Source organism: Dama dama, chromosome X (assembly GCF_033118175.1).
Source record: "Dama dama isolate Ldn47 chromosome X, ASM3311817v1, whole genome shotgun sequence".
Classification (NCBI taxonomy): Eukaryota; Metazoa; Chordata; class Mammalia; order Artiodactyla; family Cervidae; genus Dama; species Dama dama.
Window position 1 is genome coordinate 133,874,028 of NC_083714.1, and position 19,487 is coordinate 133,893,514.

General features: G+C 37.3%; 1 protein-coding gene across 4 annotated transcripts in view; it reads left to right on the top strand.

Moving 5' to 3' along the window:
- BCLAF3 (BCLAF1 and THRAP3 family member 3) overlaps window positions 1-19,487 on the top strand; it is a 52,634-nt gene that overhangs the window by 32,094 nt on the left and 1,053 nt on the right. For 2 of the 4 annotated variants that reach the window (XM_061137251.1, XM_061137252.1), the window contains 4 exons: window positions 515-630; window positions 6,164-6,278; window positions 8,151-8,246; window positions 10,662-10,817. In XM_061137251.1, coding sequence (XP_060993234.1) covers window positions 515-630; window positions 6,164-6,278; window positions 8,151-8,246; window positions 10,662-10,817 — 483 coding nt within the window. Of the gene's footprint in view, window positions 1-514; window positions 631-6,163; window positions 6,279-8,150; window positions 8,247-10,661; window positions 10,818-12,026; window positions 12,146-19,487 lie in introns of all 4 variants that reach the window. The other 2 variants (XR_009692042.1, XM_061137253.1) reach the window with 2 other exon arrangements.

The following is a 19,487-nucleotide window of genomic DNA, read 5'->3' on the forward strand; positions in this document are numbered from 1 at the left end:
ACTTAAGCTATAATAACATTCCTTTTATGTAAAATCTCTCAACTCCCAATGTCCTTTTTATAATTGAGACTTTGCAAGTTTTAGTAAACTTTTCAGTGTTTTTCCATGTTTACTTCCACATAGTCTATATCATCATAATTTAAGTGGTTGTACATTATTCCTATGACTTAAATTTACCATAAATTTTTCTTCCCTTCTCCTTTAAAATTTTTTCACACTTAAGTTGCTTTCATTTTTTTGGTTATTTTTCTAATAAAACATTTTGAATATACTTGGATAGATAGACTTTTCTTTGGCATAGAGGCCCAGAAGTCGGATTCCTGGTTCAGTGTTATGAACTCTTCTGACTGTGTTTTGTCAATTGTCTCAGAATACTTCTATCAGTTTACACTACCATTAACAAGATGAGTGCAAGATAACTTATTTAGGACTTTAACTTAAGGTTCTTGTTCAATACAGTCTTTGTGCAACTAACAGTAATGTGAATGGTTTGTCTTCTGTCAAAATTCCTCAGACTCTGGTCAAAATAATAGATCCAAATGACCTACGACATGACATTGAAAGAAGGAGAAAAGAACGGTTACAGAATGAAGATGAGCACATTTTTCACATAGCTAGTGCTGCAGAGAGGTAATCAGTAGATGAAAAACATCCTCTTATCAGAGAGCTTTTGGTTTTAGCATATTTTCCAATTTTGTGTGTGTGATGGTAATTTTCACTTTAGTGTAGGGATTTAATCCTTCAAATCCATGTCATTTGTTTATTAAAATGTTTCAAAGTTACTCAGTGGTCATCATGTGCTGTTTCACTGAAACAATAAAAATTATGGGGTAGGTGAGTATTTGAGGTCTTTGTGATCTAGAGAGAAGTGTAATAGCCTTTTTAATATTAGCAGAGCAAATACCAGCAAATATATGGACTATTTGGCTCAAGCTGATTGAAACTCTGACACATTCTGCCTTTTAGATTCTTGTATTCTTTGAATATTGCAAGATTTCCTGAGGTTATTACTATCCTCTTTCAGAACTCTTCATGGATGTCTGTCCATGAAGCAGAGGCAGGTGTAGTAGATAATGCAGAGGAGACCTGGGTTTGAATCCTACCTCTGCCAGTTTATAAACTGTTTGCTCTTGGGCAAACTTGCTTAGTTTTTGGAGCCTTTTCCTCTATAAAGTCAGAATAACCAATTTATGTTGGACAGGTTAGAAATATCACATGAACTGACACATGTGATGTACTTAATGCCATGAGTGGCAAATTGACTGTCAGTAGATCCTTGTTTTTCGTTCCCCACTGTGTACCTCTTTTTAGGGCTTCTGAGTGTTCTAGAGTGGTCGCAGTTAATCTCTAGTTCTGAAAACTATGTAGAACTCATGGCAACTCTGGGACCCCATATGATTATGAGGTGTAATTGAACAGGACAGAATTTCCAGTTCACTCAAGGGTCCTTAAGTTATTTGGATCTCCCAGAAAGTGGGAATGTGTGAATAGAAAAGGCTGGTGCTAATTCTATTTCCATAGTCCTTAGTTTCAAAAATTAATATATTTGACTAGACTTTTAAGTCATGTCTGTGGGTAACTAGGTCAAGATACTGGAGCTTGTTTAAAACTGGAATTGATTCTGACAGTAAGTTTGGGATTAATTAAAAGATAGCAAAACTGCGTGTTGAGGCATACGAAATAATTGAAAATAAAATAGTTAAAATCTTATCTCTTGGTGGGTGATCTCCAGTTTCCTTTATGACATGGCATGACTGCTCCTTAGTGACACAAGCTCTGTCATGCTTTTCTTGATTCGGCAAGTGCAAGAAACTCAGGGTACCAAGAAAAAAGGGTTTTAGAACAGATTTTAGATAATCAACATATTATAAAGACCATGTGAGGCTTCAGAATATATCTTTACCCTTTGAGGTGATGAAGAACTTGAGCAATGGAGTTTGACCTGAGTTCAATACCTGGCTCTGTAGATACCTAGCTGTGTGACTCACCTTGGGCAAGTTACTTAATCTCTGTTTTCTTCAGCTGTAAAATAGAGATAAGAATTATATTTACCTCATGGTGGTGGTGAAGATTAAGTAAAGTGATGCATGTAAGCTGCAGAGTAGATAGTCAGCATTAAGTATTATTAATGTTAGCTTTGAGGATAGCATTGTGTGCAAAAATGTCTTCCGCAAGATGTGTTTTGCTGGATCTGTTGAGCTGTTTTATTTGTATTAGATGGCTGGTGTGTCTTGGTGGAGCCATGAGGATTTTTTTTTTTTAGATATTACTTACCATAAAAGTCACCCTTTCAAAGTGAAAGTAGTTTTTAGTATAATCACAAAGTTGTGCAACTGTCACCACTATCTAATTTCAAAACATTTTCATCACCCCCAGAAGAAACCTTGTACAATTAGTTGTCACTCCCTATTTCTTTATCCTTCTAGCCACTGACAGCCACTAATCTACTTTCTGTGTGTATGGATTTGCCTATTCTTGACAAAATTGCAGTTATATAATATGTGTCCTTTTGTGACTGGCTTCCTTCATGTAGTACAATGTGTTTTGTTCCTCCATGTTGAGCATGGACTTCCCTGGTGACTCAGTGGTAAAGAATCCATCTGCAATGCAGGAGCCGCAGATTTGATTCCTGGGTTGGAAAAATCCCCTGGAGGAGGGCATGGTAACCCACTCCAATATTCTTGCCTGGAGAATCCCATGAACAGAGGAGCCTGGCAGGCTATAGTCCATAGGGTCACAAAAGTGTCAGACACAACTGAAGTGACTGAACACACACACACACACACACACACACACACACACACACATTGAGCATAAATAATCCTTTTCTGGCTGAGTAATCTTCCATTGTATGGATTCACCACATGTTTATCACTGGTTGATGGTTATTTGGATTGTTTCCACTTTTTGACTTTTGTAAATTATGGTGCTGTGAACATTTGTATGCAAGTTTTAGTGTGGACATAGGTTTTCACTTCTGTATATACCTAGGATTGGAATTGCTGGTTCGTATCATTACTGTGTTTAACTTTTTGATGAACTGCCAGTCTGTTTCCATAGTGGGTGCACCATTTTACATTCTCACTATCAAGGTGTGAGGGTTCCATTTTCAACACATCCTCACCAGCAGCTGTTATTGTTCATCTTTTAAATAAGATAATATAGAATCTTTAATCTCTCACTTTTTCCTAATTCAGTTTCCTTGTTAACATAATAAAAAGTTTTTATTTTATCCTTTTATAGAAATTCAGTTTATTGAAATTGACCTCACTAATATTTTTGCATAAACCTTTTTAATCAAGTCAGTGTATAGATTTCCATAGAAATTAAGAAGAAATGAAATATTACAAAATTATAAGTCATAGGATATAACTGTTTCTCTCCTATGCAATTTTTTTCCCCTTAAAAGTTGTATGTAGGCTCTATGTCTGTGTGTGCTCACCACTGTATCCCCACTGCCTTGGGCTCAGTTCATATTTGTTGAATGAAAGATTTTCCAAAGGTGTAGACAGGACAGAGACACTGAAATCATAATGCATTTAGATCTGGATCACTTTTTATTCCCTGATACCTTAAAATCTTTCCCAAGCAAGCAAATCTTTCACACCAGGGCATTCTGTCTCATCTCTAAGACCCTACTGTTCTCTGTCTTTTCCTAGTTCCAACTGGCTTCTTACCCTAAAATCTCTATGTCCCCTCCTGACACACTATTTCTCCCACTTGTCACCAGCGTTAATAAGTTCCCTATAGTGTCACTGAGGTGCTGTGTTAGAGGGGTGTGGTATGTGTGTGATAAAGCAGATTCAAAATACTATCAGAAAAAAAAAAAAACACAAAATACTGTCAGGTAGACTTCATGAATCAAACTGCCTAGATTTTCTTTTTATCTAGGCAGGTTTTAGAAAACATCAGTTTTCATTTTTGCTATTGTAACAATCTGTATCTACTGAACTAAAGTTAACTTTGTAAAGATCTTTTATTCATATATTCAACAAATATTTATATATTAATGTCTGTTTTAGTCACTGTTCTGAGCACTGACTTAGAACACTGAATTTTGACTGTTTTAAGTATAATATTCATTGGAATTAAGTACATTCACAGTGTTGTGCAGCAGCCAACACCTCCAGAACTTTTTAATCTTCTCAGACAGAAATTCAATACAAATTAAACAGTGACACCCTATCCCCCTGACTCCTAGCCCCTCATGCCTATATTGACATCTCTATGAATGTGCCTATTTTGAATAGTTCATACATATATAAATAGAATCATGCAATAATTTTCCCTTTCAGTCTGACTTATTTCACATGGCATAATGTTTTCATCCATGTTGTATCATGTGCCAGTATTTCATTAAAGTAATTTATTCCTTTATAAGGCTGGATAATATTCCATTGTATGGATATGCCACATTTTGTTTATTTTTTGATGAACATGTGTCTGTCTTTTGGCTATTGTAAACCATGCTGCTGTGAAGACTGGTATTATCATATTTTTGATTATAGCCATCCTAGTGGGTTTTAGGTTTGTAGTTTCGACTTGCATTTCCCTGATGACTAATGTTGTCATACATTTTTTTTACATGCTTTTGTGTGTGTCTTCTTTGAAGAAATATCTATTCAAATCCTTTGCCCATCTCTAAACTGGATTATCATATTTTTATTATTGAGGACTAAATTCTTTTTATATGCTGAATACTACCCCTTTATCAGATACATGCTTTGTAAAGAGGATTTTTTAAAGTCCATTGTTTTGTTTAAAGTAGTGGTAGTACAGGTATGATTACTGTTAATATTTAGTACATTTCCTGTCATTTTTTTCTGGGCATATATGTGTATATTTTAAACAAGTGAAATTATCCTCAGTATTTTATTTTGCCCCTTGCTCTTTTGACTTATTATCTTATCATGAGCATTTTGACAAAATAAAAGGTTTCTTGACATTTTAAAAAATCCTACGTGGCTATTTCATGTCAGGTTCCAGGATCAGAGCTGGGACTATAAAACAAGCTATTGGCAGTGTCTCCTCTGAAGAAATTGTACCTTGCTTGGTGAGAAGGCACAGCAGTAGTTACAAACGCAAGTGATACTTGTGAAGACCCCAAAGTGCTATATGTGCACAGAGCAGGGGCACCTAGTCCACCACAGAGGGGACTGGGAAAGCCTTCTTGGAACAGGTTCAAGTGGGGCTCACTCTTGAGTTTGATCTGAGTTGGAAGGAAATTGCAGTAGAGGAACTGGATGGGCCAGCGTGTAGAGGCAGACGATTTTGTGGTGTGTTCCAGGGGCCTCGTGGAGCTGATGTTCCCACAGCTTGGGGTGGGTGTTGGGGAGGTTAGGATGAAGCAGCTGGCCAAGGCAGCAAGGGTGTGACCAGAAGGGCCTTGGTGGTCAGTGAGGGGGAGTGTGGATTTTGTCCTTGTGTCAGTGGGGTCCTGTAGCAAAGCTGCAGTGAGGCCGAAGCTGTGAGCTATGTTTGCCACAGAGCAGGAAGGGTCTGAGGAGCACTGTGGGAGATGCGGGATGTGACAGAAAGAGAACCCCTTAAGGGCTCTGGGAATGAGGCCAGGGGTCAGAGGAGAAGCCAGGGAAGGACCTCTGTCCCAGGTAGAGCTGGTCAGGAATAACCCTTGGGAGCCTCCAGAACTCACTTCAAAAGGAGAGGGGAGCCAGAGTACAGAGGCCCCAGCTCTACCAGTGAGAAGGCCGAAGTTGCTCACCCGTCTCTTCTCTGGAACTTTAGCCACTGAGTCTGTTGGCCCAGGGGGGGCTGTCCAGTGCTGCCAAAGGCTCAAGAGCCGTGGCTATCTTCCCTCAGAAAACATACAGTCTATGTATGATTTCAAGAGTTACAGCCCTAGGAAGCCTGTCCTTGGATTCCAGATTAAGAACCCTGGTCCTCAGAATACTATTTTCCCCTGTTGCTAACTTCCAACTTGGCTAACTAACGTTCATAGAAAAATGAGGAAATGAGGGTTTTAGCCCTCGTAACTATTATTTGTAATTTTAGTAGCGATAGATAATTGAGTTTTTTGTTGTTGTTGTTGTTTTTTACTGTCATGCTGGTTTGTTTCCGAAGGATGTAATTTGATTTCTCTTGCTTATTTGTTGGATAAACATAAACTAATAAAAGATTCTTATTTTCTCTTTCATTTTATTAGGAGTGATCAACATTCCAGTTTTTCAAGGTCAAAGGATACTCATGTTGATGGATTCCAAAAACCTACATCTATTGAAAAATCAAATTTTAGAAAATTTATTCAGAAACCTTACTCAGTAAGATTGTATTCCCAACTTTTTTATTTTTGTATGTTCCATTTTCCTTCTCACATGTATCTTTAGGTACATGGACCACCAATGTTTTTCATGTTTGTAATTGTTCATTAATAAGTATTGTGATTCTGTTGTTCAGTGTTAAGATTCTGTTAAGGCTTATAGTTATGACCAAATAAATGATCATCTCATTTGATTTAGCAGGATTTTACTGCATGTATTATAGAACTAGGTTTCTTAAATTTTTTGGAACAACTTTATTAAGGCTTATTTTACATACCATAAAATTCACCCAGGGAAGGCATACAATTTAATGATCTTTTATTAATTTACCAAGATGTGTGCCATCACCATAATCCAGTTTTAGAACATTTTCATCACCCTTATTAGATCCCTCAAGCCTGTTTATTTATTCCTTGTTCCCACCCCCAGCTAACAACTAATCTACTTTCTGTTTTTAAAGATTTGCCTTTTCAAAGGGCAGCTCGCAGAATGGCATCTGCCTTCCATAAGAGCAGGCAGGTGACAGCTAGAAAGATGGAAGCAGTGTCTATTTGTAACCTAATCTCAGAAGTGATATCCCATCACTTCGACCATACTTAATTTGTAAGAAGCAAGTCACTAGATAGAGCCCACATTCAAAGGCAGTAACATAGGGGCCTGGATACTGGACTGTGGAGATGATTTGGAGCCTCATCAGAAGCCGCCTGGTATAGTCTTCCCACTGGTCCCTTCATGTACAGAATACACCTCCTCCCTCTCAAGGTCCTCTGCGGTCTCATCTCATTACATGTGTCTTTTTGCACTTATTCAAATATATAGACTTAGTATAAACTCAAGATGACTACTTAGGAAAAGGATTTTATATGACTTTTCTTGAACTGGGGAGAGAAATAAAGATGTGAAAGAGGAAAATTTGTGAAAAGTAGACTCCATAGCAAATGGAATAAATAGAAAGTTACGACTATTGATTTTGGAAAAAGAAACCCATCTTCAGAATGGGCCCATCTTCTGTGTTCCCATCAAAGGCTTCAAGTTCTTTGTAGTTACAGTCTTAATACTCTGCCTTCTGGAGAAGGAAATGGCAACCACTCTAGTATTCTTGCCTGGGAAATCCCATGAACAGAGGAGTCTGGTGGGCTATAGTCCATGGCGTTGTGAAAGAGACACGACTCAGGGACTAAACAACAACTATAAACATTAAAGCAACTCCTAAAATAAAACAAAAAATGTATTGATAGATAATAAGTGGAAAAATAGAGAATATAAAAATCACACACACACACAAACATTCTGCTTTCTGATACTTTCTTAGTCATGGCAGGAGCATCTACTTAAAGCAGGAGTATGAGTCAGCAACACCTGCCTCCTACAGCATTGAGAATTTATGTTCTCGGTCAGTGGGAACTGTAGCAATTCCTAGTAATAATGGGTTTGTTTCTCTTCTGGATGTCTTGAGTAAATACTAGATTTACAGTCCCATTTTCTAAAAGTCACAGACTGTGTTAATGCAAAAGTGTGTATTTTGTTAACGCTTCTCACATTCATGAATTGAACTAGCCCTTCACAAACTAGCATAGGTTACATGAAGGAAGATGTGTGTGTGTTCGTCAGCTAAGCTACATGCTACATGTTTTGTGTCCTTAATCCCATGCATTTAAAATGTATATTTTGGGGGACCTTCCTGGGTGTCCAGTGATTAAGACTGCACTTCCAGTGTAGGGGGATGCGGGTTTGATCCCTGGTCAGGGAACTAAGATCCCACATGCCATGAGGCACAGCCAAAAAAAAAAATTTGTGTATTTTTTGAATGTTGAACTTTTAAAAATAAAATTTTAAATATATTAACCCATACTAATAACTTTTTTCATGCAGAATTATCCTGTGCAGAGAAAAGATGTCATTACTCACAGACCATTTGAAGATGAGGAAAGCCATCAAAATACAAGAGGCTTTAGAAGACCTTTTAAGGTAGAGTGCTATTTTCCATCTAATTCCTGCTTTAGGTTTTTGCTTTAGAACATAATGTTCTAAGTGTTAGTAAATTAAAAGCTCTTTATGTGATTTTTGAAGTAATAGCTTTAGTATTTCTGGATTATAGTTAAATGTAATCAGTTTAATGATGACCCCTTTCCTCAGAATTTGATTTTCAAATATATTTTACCAGTGGAACCCTTTTTCAAATATTACATGGAAACTCAAATACATAAAACAGATCTAGATGGAGTGGCTCTAGGTGGAGAGGCAGACAAGATCCTGCCCCTTTACCTCTAAGATGTAATCACATAGTTATAGAACCTTCTCCAGGATTCACCAATTAAGAAACCCTGCCCTTAGACACACAACCCTCACAGGTCTTCCAGATCATCAGAGAAAGTCTCTGGTCCCACATGCTTTGTTAAAACATATTTCATTGCATTACGATTATTGTACAGCAATCTCTGATGTCAGTGTTACTTTTAATCAACTGACATGTTTGTTTTTCTAGAACAATTCATGCCGCAAACATGGAATAAAAATTACAGTGCAAAGTATTATATTTCTCTCTCCTTGCTCTCAGAAGTTGGGGTGCTTTTAAAATCCATTTTGACTGAATTTCCTACCTATGATAAATCCTTTTTTCATATTTTTCCACTCAACAGTGTCTCTTTCCCCTCCCCTAAAACAGAAAAGAAGCTGAGGTTTTTTTGGTGAAAGTAGCAGGCAGTTTGGCTAGAGCAGTTAGTTCACTAGGAGGAAGTTAGTATGACCAGAAAGGTAGTGTAAATGATCTCCAGACCATAGACCAGGAGTGTACTTGAGTGATCTATTAACACCTTGGCTTCCTAAGTCAAAATTTCTAGATGTCAAAAGATTTTTTTCAGTGGGAGTAACACAATTTGTAGCCATTGCCTAGATAAAAATTTTAACTAATGTTTCATGTACCTAAAAGCATGTGTGACATTAGGTTTTCAAAAATAAAAAATAGGGGACTTCACTGGTGGCCCAGTGGCTAAGACTCCACGCTCCCAATGCAGAGGACCCGGGTTCAATCCCTGGTCAGGGACCTAGATCCCACATGCTGCAACTAAGAGTTCTCATGCCACAACTAAAGATTCCACATGCTGCAACTAAAAAGATCCCACATGCCATAATTAAAAGAACCTGCTTGCCAGCAATGAAGAGTAAAGATCCCGTATGCTGTAACTGAGACCCAGCACAGCCAAATAAATAAATATTAAAAGATAATAGTTAGGGCCATAGAATATTTAAACATGTTTCATATCATCTTTTAATCTCTTGAGCAGTGAGGTATAAAACTAAAAATGTAATGTCTGCATAACTCAGAGACAGTGTAGGAAGACTTTCAGATTTAAGTGTTTCCTACATGTTGCACTTCTCATTGGTTATATGTACTTGATTGTAGTAATTTCTTCTAAGACTTGTAAGATCTATTTCCTGTTATCCATTCTCCTTAAGGGAAAATCCTTTAACATTAAAAGGAGATGAAATAATCCTTCCTAAGAAAAGGAGCTATTTCATTAAAATTTACTTTTTACGTAAATTGGACTAATTCAGAGTCAGATAGTAATCACCTTATTAGATATGTAAAAATGGGAATGTAAATCACAAGATTAGCTCTGATGTATCAAGTTATAATTCTGTTTTACCTGAAATTGTTTGTAGCCTTAAGAAAATAATAGGCCTGGCATAAATACTTTGTGATAAACTCTTCTTCATTATGCATAATATACCCATTTGTGAACTCATGGTAGAAAGAGGAATCTACTTAATTTTAAAAATTACTCCTTTGTAAGATACCAGTTGTATATTTCCCACATGGGACATACAAATACTCATTGTCCTCTATGTCTGTTGTAATACTGGACAGTATACAGGCCAGGAAATGTCTTGTTAAGTATAGCTCTTATCTTGGATATATGTGCAGTAGTGGGATTTTTATGGTAAAGAAAGATTGACTCAAAACTACTGACAAGGATAAAGTTAAGAGAGTTTTTGATTCTCAAATAGATGTTGATACTTAATATCTTCCTCCTCCCATTTGGGATTTGATATATTTCACTGTGAATCAGAACAATAATTCTGAAATATTTAAAGTTGTGTTTTTCTTAGTATGGTAAATTTCGAGAATTAAAAAATTTAACTTAGTAGTTTAAAAAATTCATTTTATATAAAATATTTTTAAAATTATTACTACAAAATGAACTAAGAAGCTAATTTGAGGAAAACATACTTTATTACCATCATTAACCTTTTCCCTTTAAATACCTGTAATACCTAGAATTAAGGGCAGCCCTAAGTTCCAGACCTTTTTTCCTTTCTTATACTAATAAAGTAGATTTGGAAGCTGTAGTTTTAACATTTAATTATTTTTTTCCTTTACAGACCAACTTTAGAGGTGGCAGATTTCATTTCCAACATAAATCAGACCTAGTACAGAAGAGCTTGTACATTCAGGCTAAATATCAGCGTTTACGGTTCGCTGGTCCAAGGGGATTTATCACTAATAAATTCAGAGAAAGATTACTGAGGGAAAAAAAGGTTAGTTGGATTATTATCATTTAAAAATGTTGAGTGACTTTAGAACTCCTAAAGTATCTATGTTTAATAGATAAATTCAGTTTTTTAAATTAAATTTTGACCTAAGAAGCAGCCTACATATCAAAGTTTTTATTGCATGATAGTTGAAGAAAAACTTAAAGGAATAATGGTAATAGATTTGTGAGACCACTTAATTTTAAAATGCCTTAGCTGTTATACCTCAAATACTTTAAATATGCCAGCTGTTTGAACAGTTTACTTTAGAATTTCTGTCCTATGGTTAATCTTTGAAATGGAAATTTGGGTAAAGACTTAGTATCTGATACATTTTAACCTAATACAATGTGAATTTTCTAGGTACCAAAAAATACTGAATTGACTACATAAAAATGGCACATAATTACAAAATACACTAACTTTTCTTTTTTCCCCATTCGTTTTTTGTGATAAAATACATATAACAAAATTTGCCATTTTAACCATTTTTATACAATTCAGTGGCACTACTTATATTCACAGCACTGTGCAACCATCATTACTATATGCTAACTCTTACTATTAATAAAAAGTTTTACTAGATAATTTGGATTGTGTACTCTTTAGTTGTGGATTGATTTTCTTTAAACTTGCCATGTTGGCATTTGAAAATGCAGCATAACTATATAAAAATAACTTTTACAAATATTTGAAATGAGAACAATAACATTTTACTGTTATATGAGGTGTGTTTGTCAATTTTTGACTCATTTTTGTTAATAATTTGGGGCTAATACTTTCTTTTGAGAAGTAGATATATATCTAATGTTACTATCAAATAATGTAGTTGTAGCTTTATAAATTTTCTAACCTTCAGTGTTCCCATAAATATTCATGCTGATAAAGCCTTTACACTGAGCTTACTTAGTGATTTTAGTAAAACTTATTTTTCAAAATAAGTAGACCAGTAGAATGGAGTTAACAGTTGATTTTTTTATTGAAGTTTTCGAGTTGAATAGTATCTTCTGTAACTTCTCCCACCCTTCGATTTTAACTGACTACCTTAAAAGAGGTTTTTAATTTCACTGTGTCTATCACTCTTAGTGTTATGAAAGCTGTCTCTTGTTTAAAAATGGGAGAGTGACTGAAGTCATTTTCCCCTCTCATACACTTCCATATGTTGGATCAAAGTGCTGCTTCTCTTCCTGTCTCATGTGACAAGTTTCTTTGCAGCAGATCTTCTAGGCATGCGTCCCCAGTCAAAGGTGGCAGCCTGGCTGTTCTCAGGGAAGCTGGTCATTGATCCCCACTCGAGAAGGAAGGCTGAGGCAAGCCTTTTCCTCAATTGCAAGGTTGGGTTTCATGTACATAGCATGTTTGTCTTTTGTTAGCTCTGTGCAGAACTTTGAGTGTTAGCTTCACTTAGCTCCATTTTTACCTGTGTTTTTTAGATGATTTTGGGCTCCTGAGTGCTCACTTGACTGTTTGCCTCAGCCTGCAGTGTCTGTATGCTCAGTGAACTTGCCCAATTTCCTCATCCTTTTCTTTGCCTCAGCTTGTTTCACTCCTGCTGGCCACCATGTTCTTCCAGACCACATTGCCTGCCAGCTTCACTTAACAGCCTGTAGAAACCAGACATCAAGCCTTCATCTTAGGACATAACATGTTTGTCCTGGAAAGAGCCACAACCTGCTATGGGTCTCCAATCTTTAGGGCTTAGGTTTTTTGTATTATCTAGGATATAGCAGTTGTAGTTAGGGTCCCAGGCAGATCGTGGCTTCACCTTCTTCTTGCATTTCACTGCCAGCTGAGTGCTTTAGAAGTTGTCCCCATACACTAGATTTTTTAAATAAAACAGTGTCTACTACTCTTTTTCTTGGGCCTGCCATTCTGGATACTACTTCCAAGATGTTTGTGTAGTAGCTACTTTGACATGAGCTTTTCCAGCATGGCTACTGTCAATGCCTGCAAGTCATAGCCAGACTTTGTATAGATTTTTGTTTGAACTTAGGTTCACCTCTCTGAGCATGGCATGAAATCAAGCACCCTACTATTAGCACCCTTCTTGACAGTTGGGCTCCACACTCTCCTGAACTTTAGGGAAAGGAGTGAGGCATCACAAACTGCTCTGTTTCTGTCAGGGTCTGAACTAAGGTACTTAAGACTAACTTCGCCTTAGAAATGTCCTAGTAGTATTGTGCTACTCTGGAATCCCATTCCATAGTACCAACTGGTAGTTTAGACCTAGTCCTCCATTTTACCTTGACTTTCATACCCTAAAGAAAAGAAGTGAAGTCCTGGAGTTTTTGGTTTCTTCCAGTGTTGCTTCATCCCAAGCTTTAGCATTGGGGGTGGGCGGGGCGGAGGGGACTTTGAAGCTCCTGCCCTGGAGGGAAACCTTAGTCCAGGCAGCATCTGTACCCTGCTTTGGCTTTTTTGCCCTACTAAGGAGTTCGTTATTTTCGTTATTAGACATCCAGCTAGATTAAGGATGCTTGGTTAATTAATTAATCTAGGTGTCTTGGAGCTTCTTGATTCTGAAATTAGATATGAACCAGTGTATTTGCATATGCCTCAAAGTCCACCAGGAAGGTTTACAGTGATCTTGTCTGGATTCCTCACTCTCCGACCATGTTGAATTGTCGAGGCTTATCATTCATAGCTTGACGTTCTTATGTTCATCTGTAGTACAGTCTGGTTACTGTGCCATCAGACATGTGCTTCTTGTGTCCAGTACCAAACAGCTTCAAGGAGGAGTAGGGGAGATCCTTGATGTGCTCCTAATATATTTTGTCCATTTACCAGAACTGTCATGGCTTCCCTAAAACTACTTTAGCTTCCTAGCTGCCTACAAAGTAGTAAGATTCCAAGGCAGTGTTAGGAACATGCAAAACTAAAATGCTTCCTCCTCATTCATCATGCACTTGTCATATTAACCCAATTCTGGCACCCAAATTCCATTTTATTATGTTTCCTTTGTCTTGGATTCTGTGCTTGGGCTAGAATATAAGGAGGTAGGAGAAGTGTCTGTTACCCCCTGGAAAGAGACTTTTATCCACTGTCATTCATAAGTGCCCCCATGAAATATTCTCTGCTCATCATAGAAAGTTTCCAGAAACTCTTGAGGGTCTGTCTGTCTATGTACCAGACTAGGACAGAGAAGCTATTCAGAATTCATGAAGCCCCCTCTGGGAACTTTGCCTCTGAAAAACTGCATTTGGTCAGGAAAACATGCAGCTCCTCAGCGTCCTAAACTCCAGGCATCCCCAGGTACCTGTCCGCTCGGTGCCTACCAGAGCTCTTCCGAATGTGGATAGGAAGAGGGGAAGGAGAGAGCAGAAAGAAACACTGTGGGGAGGAAGCTAGAGACCAGGATTCATGGCTTTGGGGGTTGGAAAAAACCACAGGGGTCATGAGGTACAAAGATAGAGCAGGAACCAAGATCAGATGAATCAACAAGAACCTATTGTGCTCTTGCTGTATCCCTTGAGTTGAAGGATGCTGGGGCACAAAAGAAGTAATGATTGTGATGCTTGCACAACTCTGTGAACACACTAAAAACCATTGATTGTATTTTTAAATGGGTGAACTGTATGGTATGTGAATTATATCTCAAGGTGTTAAAAGTTAAATCACATTTGCTCTTCTCCCCAGACCACTGATTTTTCCTCAGGGTCTATAGCTCTCACAGCTAGCCAGCCAGGCTAGAGACTTGTCCTCCTCACCCTCCTAATTCTTTGACTACAATTGTCCCAGGTGTTCCTATTTGTTTAACTCATCTATTGCTCCAATTCACTGCATGTCATTCCACTCTGTGGATGTCTTATTTATTTCAGTGATTTTCAAACTTCTTTTGCTTACATACCCTAAAAGTACAAAAAATTAGCTACCTCCCTGTACATATTTAGGTTGGTATCTAATACTTTTTTATCATAATTTTAATTTGTTAGATAGGATATAATTTATGGCATATTATAAATAGAGAATCTTAAGTAAAATTGTTACATCATCATTTTAAATCTCTTCGGTGAACCTGCACACCACAGGAATTTGATAACTAGCATCCATTTTTTAAAATACGCAGACAGGCTCTTTTAACAAGTGAGAAATACTACATCATTCCTTTTTTTAACTTTGAATTTGGATCCCATTTGCCCCATAGACTTTTATCTTTGAAAGTCTTTTAGTGCTCACCAAATAAAATTTGACAGATAATATTAATAGATTTCTATGACTATTAGGTTGGATTGAATTAACATTACAGCCAATCACAATATTATAAATATATTACAGATTTTGTTAAGTAGTGATTAAACAAAATTTTTATTGGAAGTGCATTTCTCTTTTCAATTAGCTTGTGTTCATAGATAAATATTACGTATTACTAGAGAATGTATAGGATAATATTGTTCAATTATCGATTCTAATGTATTTTTTCTTTTTGTAGATATAAGTCCTGAGAAACCTTGTTTATAGGATTGTATAGATGGAAATAAAAGGACTTTTATTATAGCAGTGCCACTGAGTTATTTGGACTCACTCTGAATTATAGGCCAGAAAATCACTTAGTGATCTGTTATCAAAAAGTATTTGAATATTCTTTTACTGACAGGTTGATTTTGTCCTCCTACAGTTAAACTAAGGCAAAGAAATGGAAAGCATCTGACTTGCAGAAGTATGATCTTTATTACTAGCTACTAGGGTTGATTCACTTTCTTGACACCATCACCAGTATTTCCAGGTGCCACTTTTTGGGGGGAGGGGCCCCAGGTGATGCAAAGTACTAAGATTCAGGATAAGAAGGTGTATCTTTCTGGTATAAAAAGGAAGGGAATCAGCCTTAACTAATTGTACAGGCAGATTAATTTTGGAAAGCAAGCATTGAGCATTTGAAGGTCTGGAAATTAATCCCCTCCAAACTGTCTGTATCCACATACACTCTGGAAAATCGTCATATACCCCTAAGAGTATGTGTTACCCCAGTTTGATGATTGCTGACTTACTTAACCACGCTTCTGTTGATGACTTAAAAAAGTTAAAGTCAGTCATGTCTGACTCTTTGTGACCCCGTGGACTATACAGTCACATGGAATTCTCCAGGCAAGAATACTGGAGTGGGTAGCTGATTTCTTCTCCAGGGAATCATCCCCACCCAGGAATCGAACCCAGGTTTCCTGCATTGCAGGCGCAGGATGTAATGTTGCTGTTGATGACCTAGGGATAGTTTACAGGTTTTCTTTATTTCTGTAAAGCAACTGAGCGCATTGACATTTTGGTATCTTGCCATGACTTCGTTTTGCCTCATTTTTGTTTTCACCAGAAGCACATGAAAGGGCCTGTTTACCTATGCCTAGCCGGCACTCCACATTATTAATCTCTATTACCCGTTGTCAGTCTAAGAGCAGAAAATAGTTCTCATATGCCTTTCTTCAGTTACTAATGATGTTAGCATATTTTTTATGTGTTATTGGTCATTTGTATTTCTTCCCTCAGTTTTCTTATTTCTATGCTCTACCAGTGTTTCTGTTGAGGGTTGGTACTTTTTCTTACTGCTTTGTGGGAGCTTTTGATTTACTGAGGGCATTAACCTGTCACGCATTTTGCTGCTATTTATTTTATGTTTGTCAGCTTTTATGGTGGCTTTTACATTACCAACCTGGTAAATTTTCATGCATCTGTCAGGTTAATCCTGTATGGCATTTAGATTTCATATCATGTTTGTGCTTATAAAAATACCTTACTGTGTTTCCTTTAAGTAGTTTTATGGTTAATTTTTTCAATATATAAATACTTGTTCCTTTTAGAATTTGTTTTTATGAAACAATATAGGGTCAGGATCTACTTTTTTTCCCAATGGATAGTCAGTTTTTCTAACACTGCTTATTGAGTAATTTGTCCTCCCCCCTCCCCAACTGGAAATGCCACCTTTGCTGTGTGTTGCATTCTTAGGTATTCCAGGGCTTTTCGAGGAATCTTTGGAGCCTCTAACTTGCTTGCTTGCTCCTGTGATTTGTTTATTCTGTCCCTTTGCTAGTAACACAGTTAATTGTCCCAAAACATAGTCTGAGTCATATCACTCTTGTGCAAACATCTTCCAAGGATTCTGTTGCCTATTAAAGAGACCAGACTTGTTAGCCAGGTCCAGCTCTAAGCTGCCCTTCTAACCACATTTTCCCATGTGCCCTCTGTTTTTTGGAGCATAATATGTTTCATGTATCTTTATCTTTGTTCATGCCGTTCTCTTGACTAGAAATTGCCTCCAGATCCCCATTCTTTCCTTATTAAACCCCCTCTTTCCTTTTAAGATCCACTGTAAAGTCTTATGAAAGCCCCCTCTTTAGCTCTTGCTTCATTTGGTCTCTAACTGTTGCTTCTTACCTTTCTATTTCCCCAAATAGTTGATCAACTCCTTGAGGATAGAGGGAACCTCATTAGTGTCATGTCTCCCCCTACTACCTTTCATACAGTCTGTCTTTTAAAATGCTTGTTGAATGGAATCTAATCACAACACACACAAACACATACACATCTATAGCTCTAAAAAGTTAGCACACAGCAGCAGTTGTGCCGGTGGTCCCGAGAACCACCCCAGGTTCAGTGATTCACTAGGAGGAATCAGAGGATGCAGCCTGTGGTGGCACTGGTAGCTGTGGTGTTCAGCGGAGTGCTGCACAGCACAGTCAGCACAGAGAGGTGCATGGACAAAGTTCAGAGGACAGTGGGTACAGGTTTTCAAGAGTCCCATCCCAGTGGAGTCACACAGGATGTGCCTGAGACCCCAAACAGTGAGCTGTTTGAGGGCACGTGTGAAATGTTGCCAAGCAGGGAATCTCGTTAGAGACTTAGGGCCCAATGGTGGTCATGTAGGTACCCCCCACCAGGCACATAGCACATTCCAGACTCTGAGCTAGAAAGCAGATATTCAGCATAGACCATGTTGTTTGCACAATTTATGCACTCATCAATGGTGAGAACCTCCTGAAATCTAAATTCTTAGATGCCAGCCAAAGTCCAGCTTTATAAGCAGGCCTTTCAAAGGATAGTGGTGAGATATGCTATGTTCACTCTTTTCTGCACAGCCATATTTTTGAAGAGCTTGTTTCCACAGGTGGAAGTACCTGAAGAGAGGTGGAAAAGATCGGGATGATAGAAATGGTCAGGGAGTATATGCTAAGTACTGTGATTTCTACTGTCTTTACCGAGGAGGGAAGTTGGAAGCTCAGTCTTGGAGAGCAGGACTTAGAAGCAGCTACAGCCAAAGATCCATTTTTGTCAGTAGAATGTAGAGTTGGATAGAGACAGGAGTATGCAAATTATAGAGGACCTGGAAATCTGGGTAGAAAAGAGAGGACATGAGGTGGTGGCAGTAGGACGTCTTCCTAGACTGAGGAGGAGAAAACTCTGTCTGAGGTTGAGGGGTTGGTGGGTAGGTTCCAGGAGGAGGCACAATGGAGGAAGACCAACAAGGAAATACTTGCAGTGACACAAGTGTCAAGTTATGAACACCTCGACGAGGGTGGTACTCATATGTCTAGTTCAGCATTCTACTTAACATAGGTTTTCAAATAATTGGAAGAATGTCGGGATCAGTCTGAGAGTGAGTGTAGAAGAAGCCATGTCAGGGGTGAAGGTGATGCAGAATAATTATACATTTTTACAAACAAAGTGTTTCAGTTGAAGGAGTTTTTCAGTATTACAGTTAATGTTTATTTTTAAAGTTGTTAGTAGGCAGCAGATATTTGAAGATCAATGTAAATGCTATTTATATTATATAATGAGTAAAGAAATAAGATACAGTGAACTCTGGCTCTATTTAAAGGAATGATGTTGACAAAAATATATATGTATGTATCTTGAACATTTCATTAATCAAAATAGAAGAATTTTCTATCAGTACTGTTTTTGTTTGGAATTAGACATTTCCATACGAATATAAGTGCCAAAAAATAAATCAACTTTTAAATTTCTTTCAGTTTTAATAATATAAGATCCTAGTAAAAGGTAAGGCTATATGTATTAATAAGTTTTTTAATGTCCCAGAAAAACATGCCATTCTACCATTTTTGCTCTTTTATTAATTGCATGGTCCTGTGTCCAGTTTGTGGTTGGTAATTTAGTATTTTGCATAGCATCACAATATAGAATTCACATTTGTTAAGTCGTAGTCTTATTGTTATTGTGAATTCCTTTTCCTGTGTTTATTGAAACCATACATCTTCGTACAATGTAGGTAACCATCCAAAAGCAAGAAAGCTTTAACCCCTCTAATAGCTTTCTCTGCTGTTATCAGTTAAGCTAGAAGAGTCCATGTAGTTTTAGAATTAGATGCCATATGATGACAAAGATAAAGGTTGTGTGCGTGTCATATTGGGGTCTGTTTTTGAGGGACTAAGGTTTAAGAGTCTTGATTTTTCTTTCAGGGATGTCCCCAGTGAAACTCACCCAAGTAGCTAAATGCTATTTTCATTAACTTACTAATACTAGCCTATTGAGTGCCATATATTTTCTTTGTCCTACTGACACCATTTGATAGCTGCTTTGATGTGTTTTGTTGTTACTTTCTGTCTTTGGCAATATATATATATATATTATAAGTGGTAATATATTAATTAAAATATTTTGAAAATTGGAGTGTAAACAAAATTCTAGCTCAGATGTTTGAACCGACAATTCTTTTGAAGACCGTATTTCTCC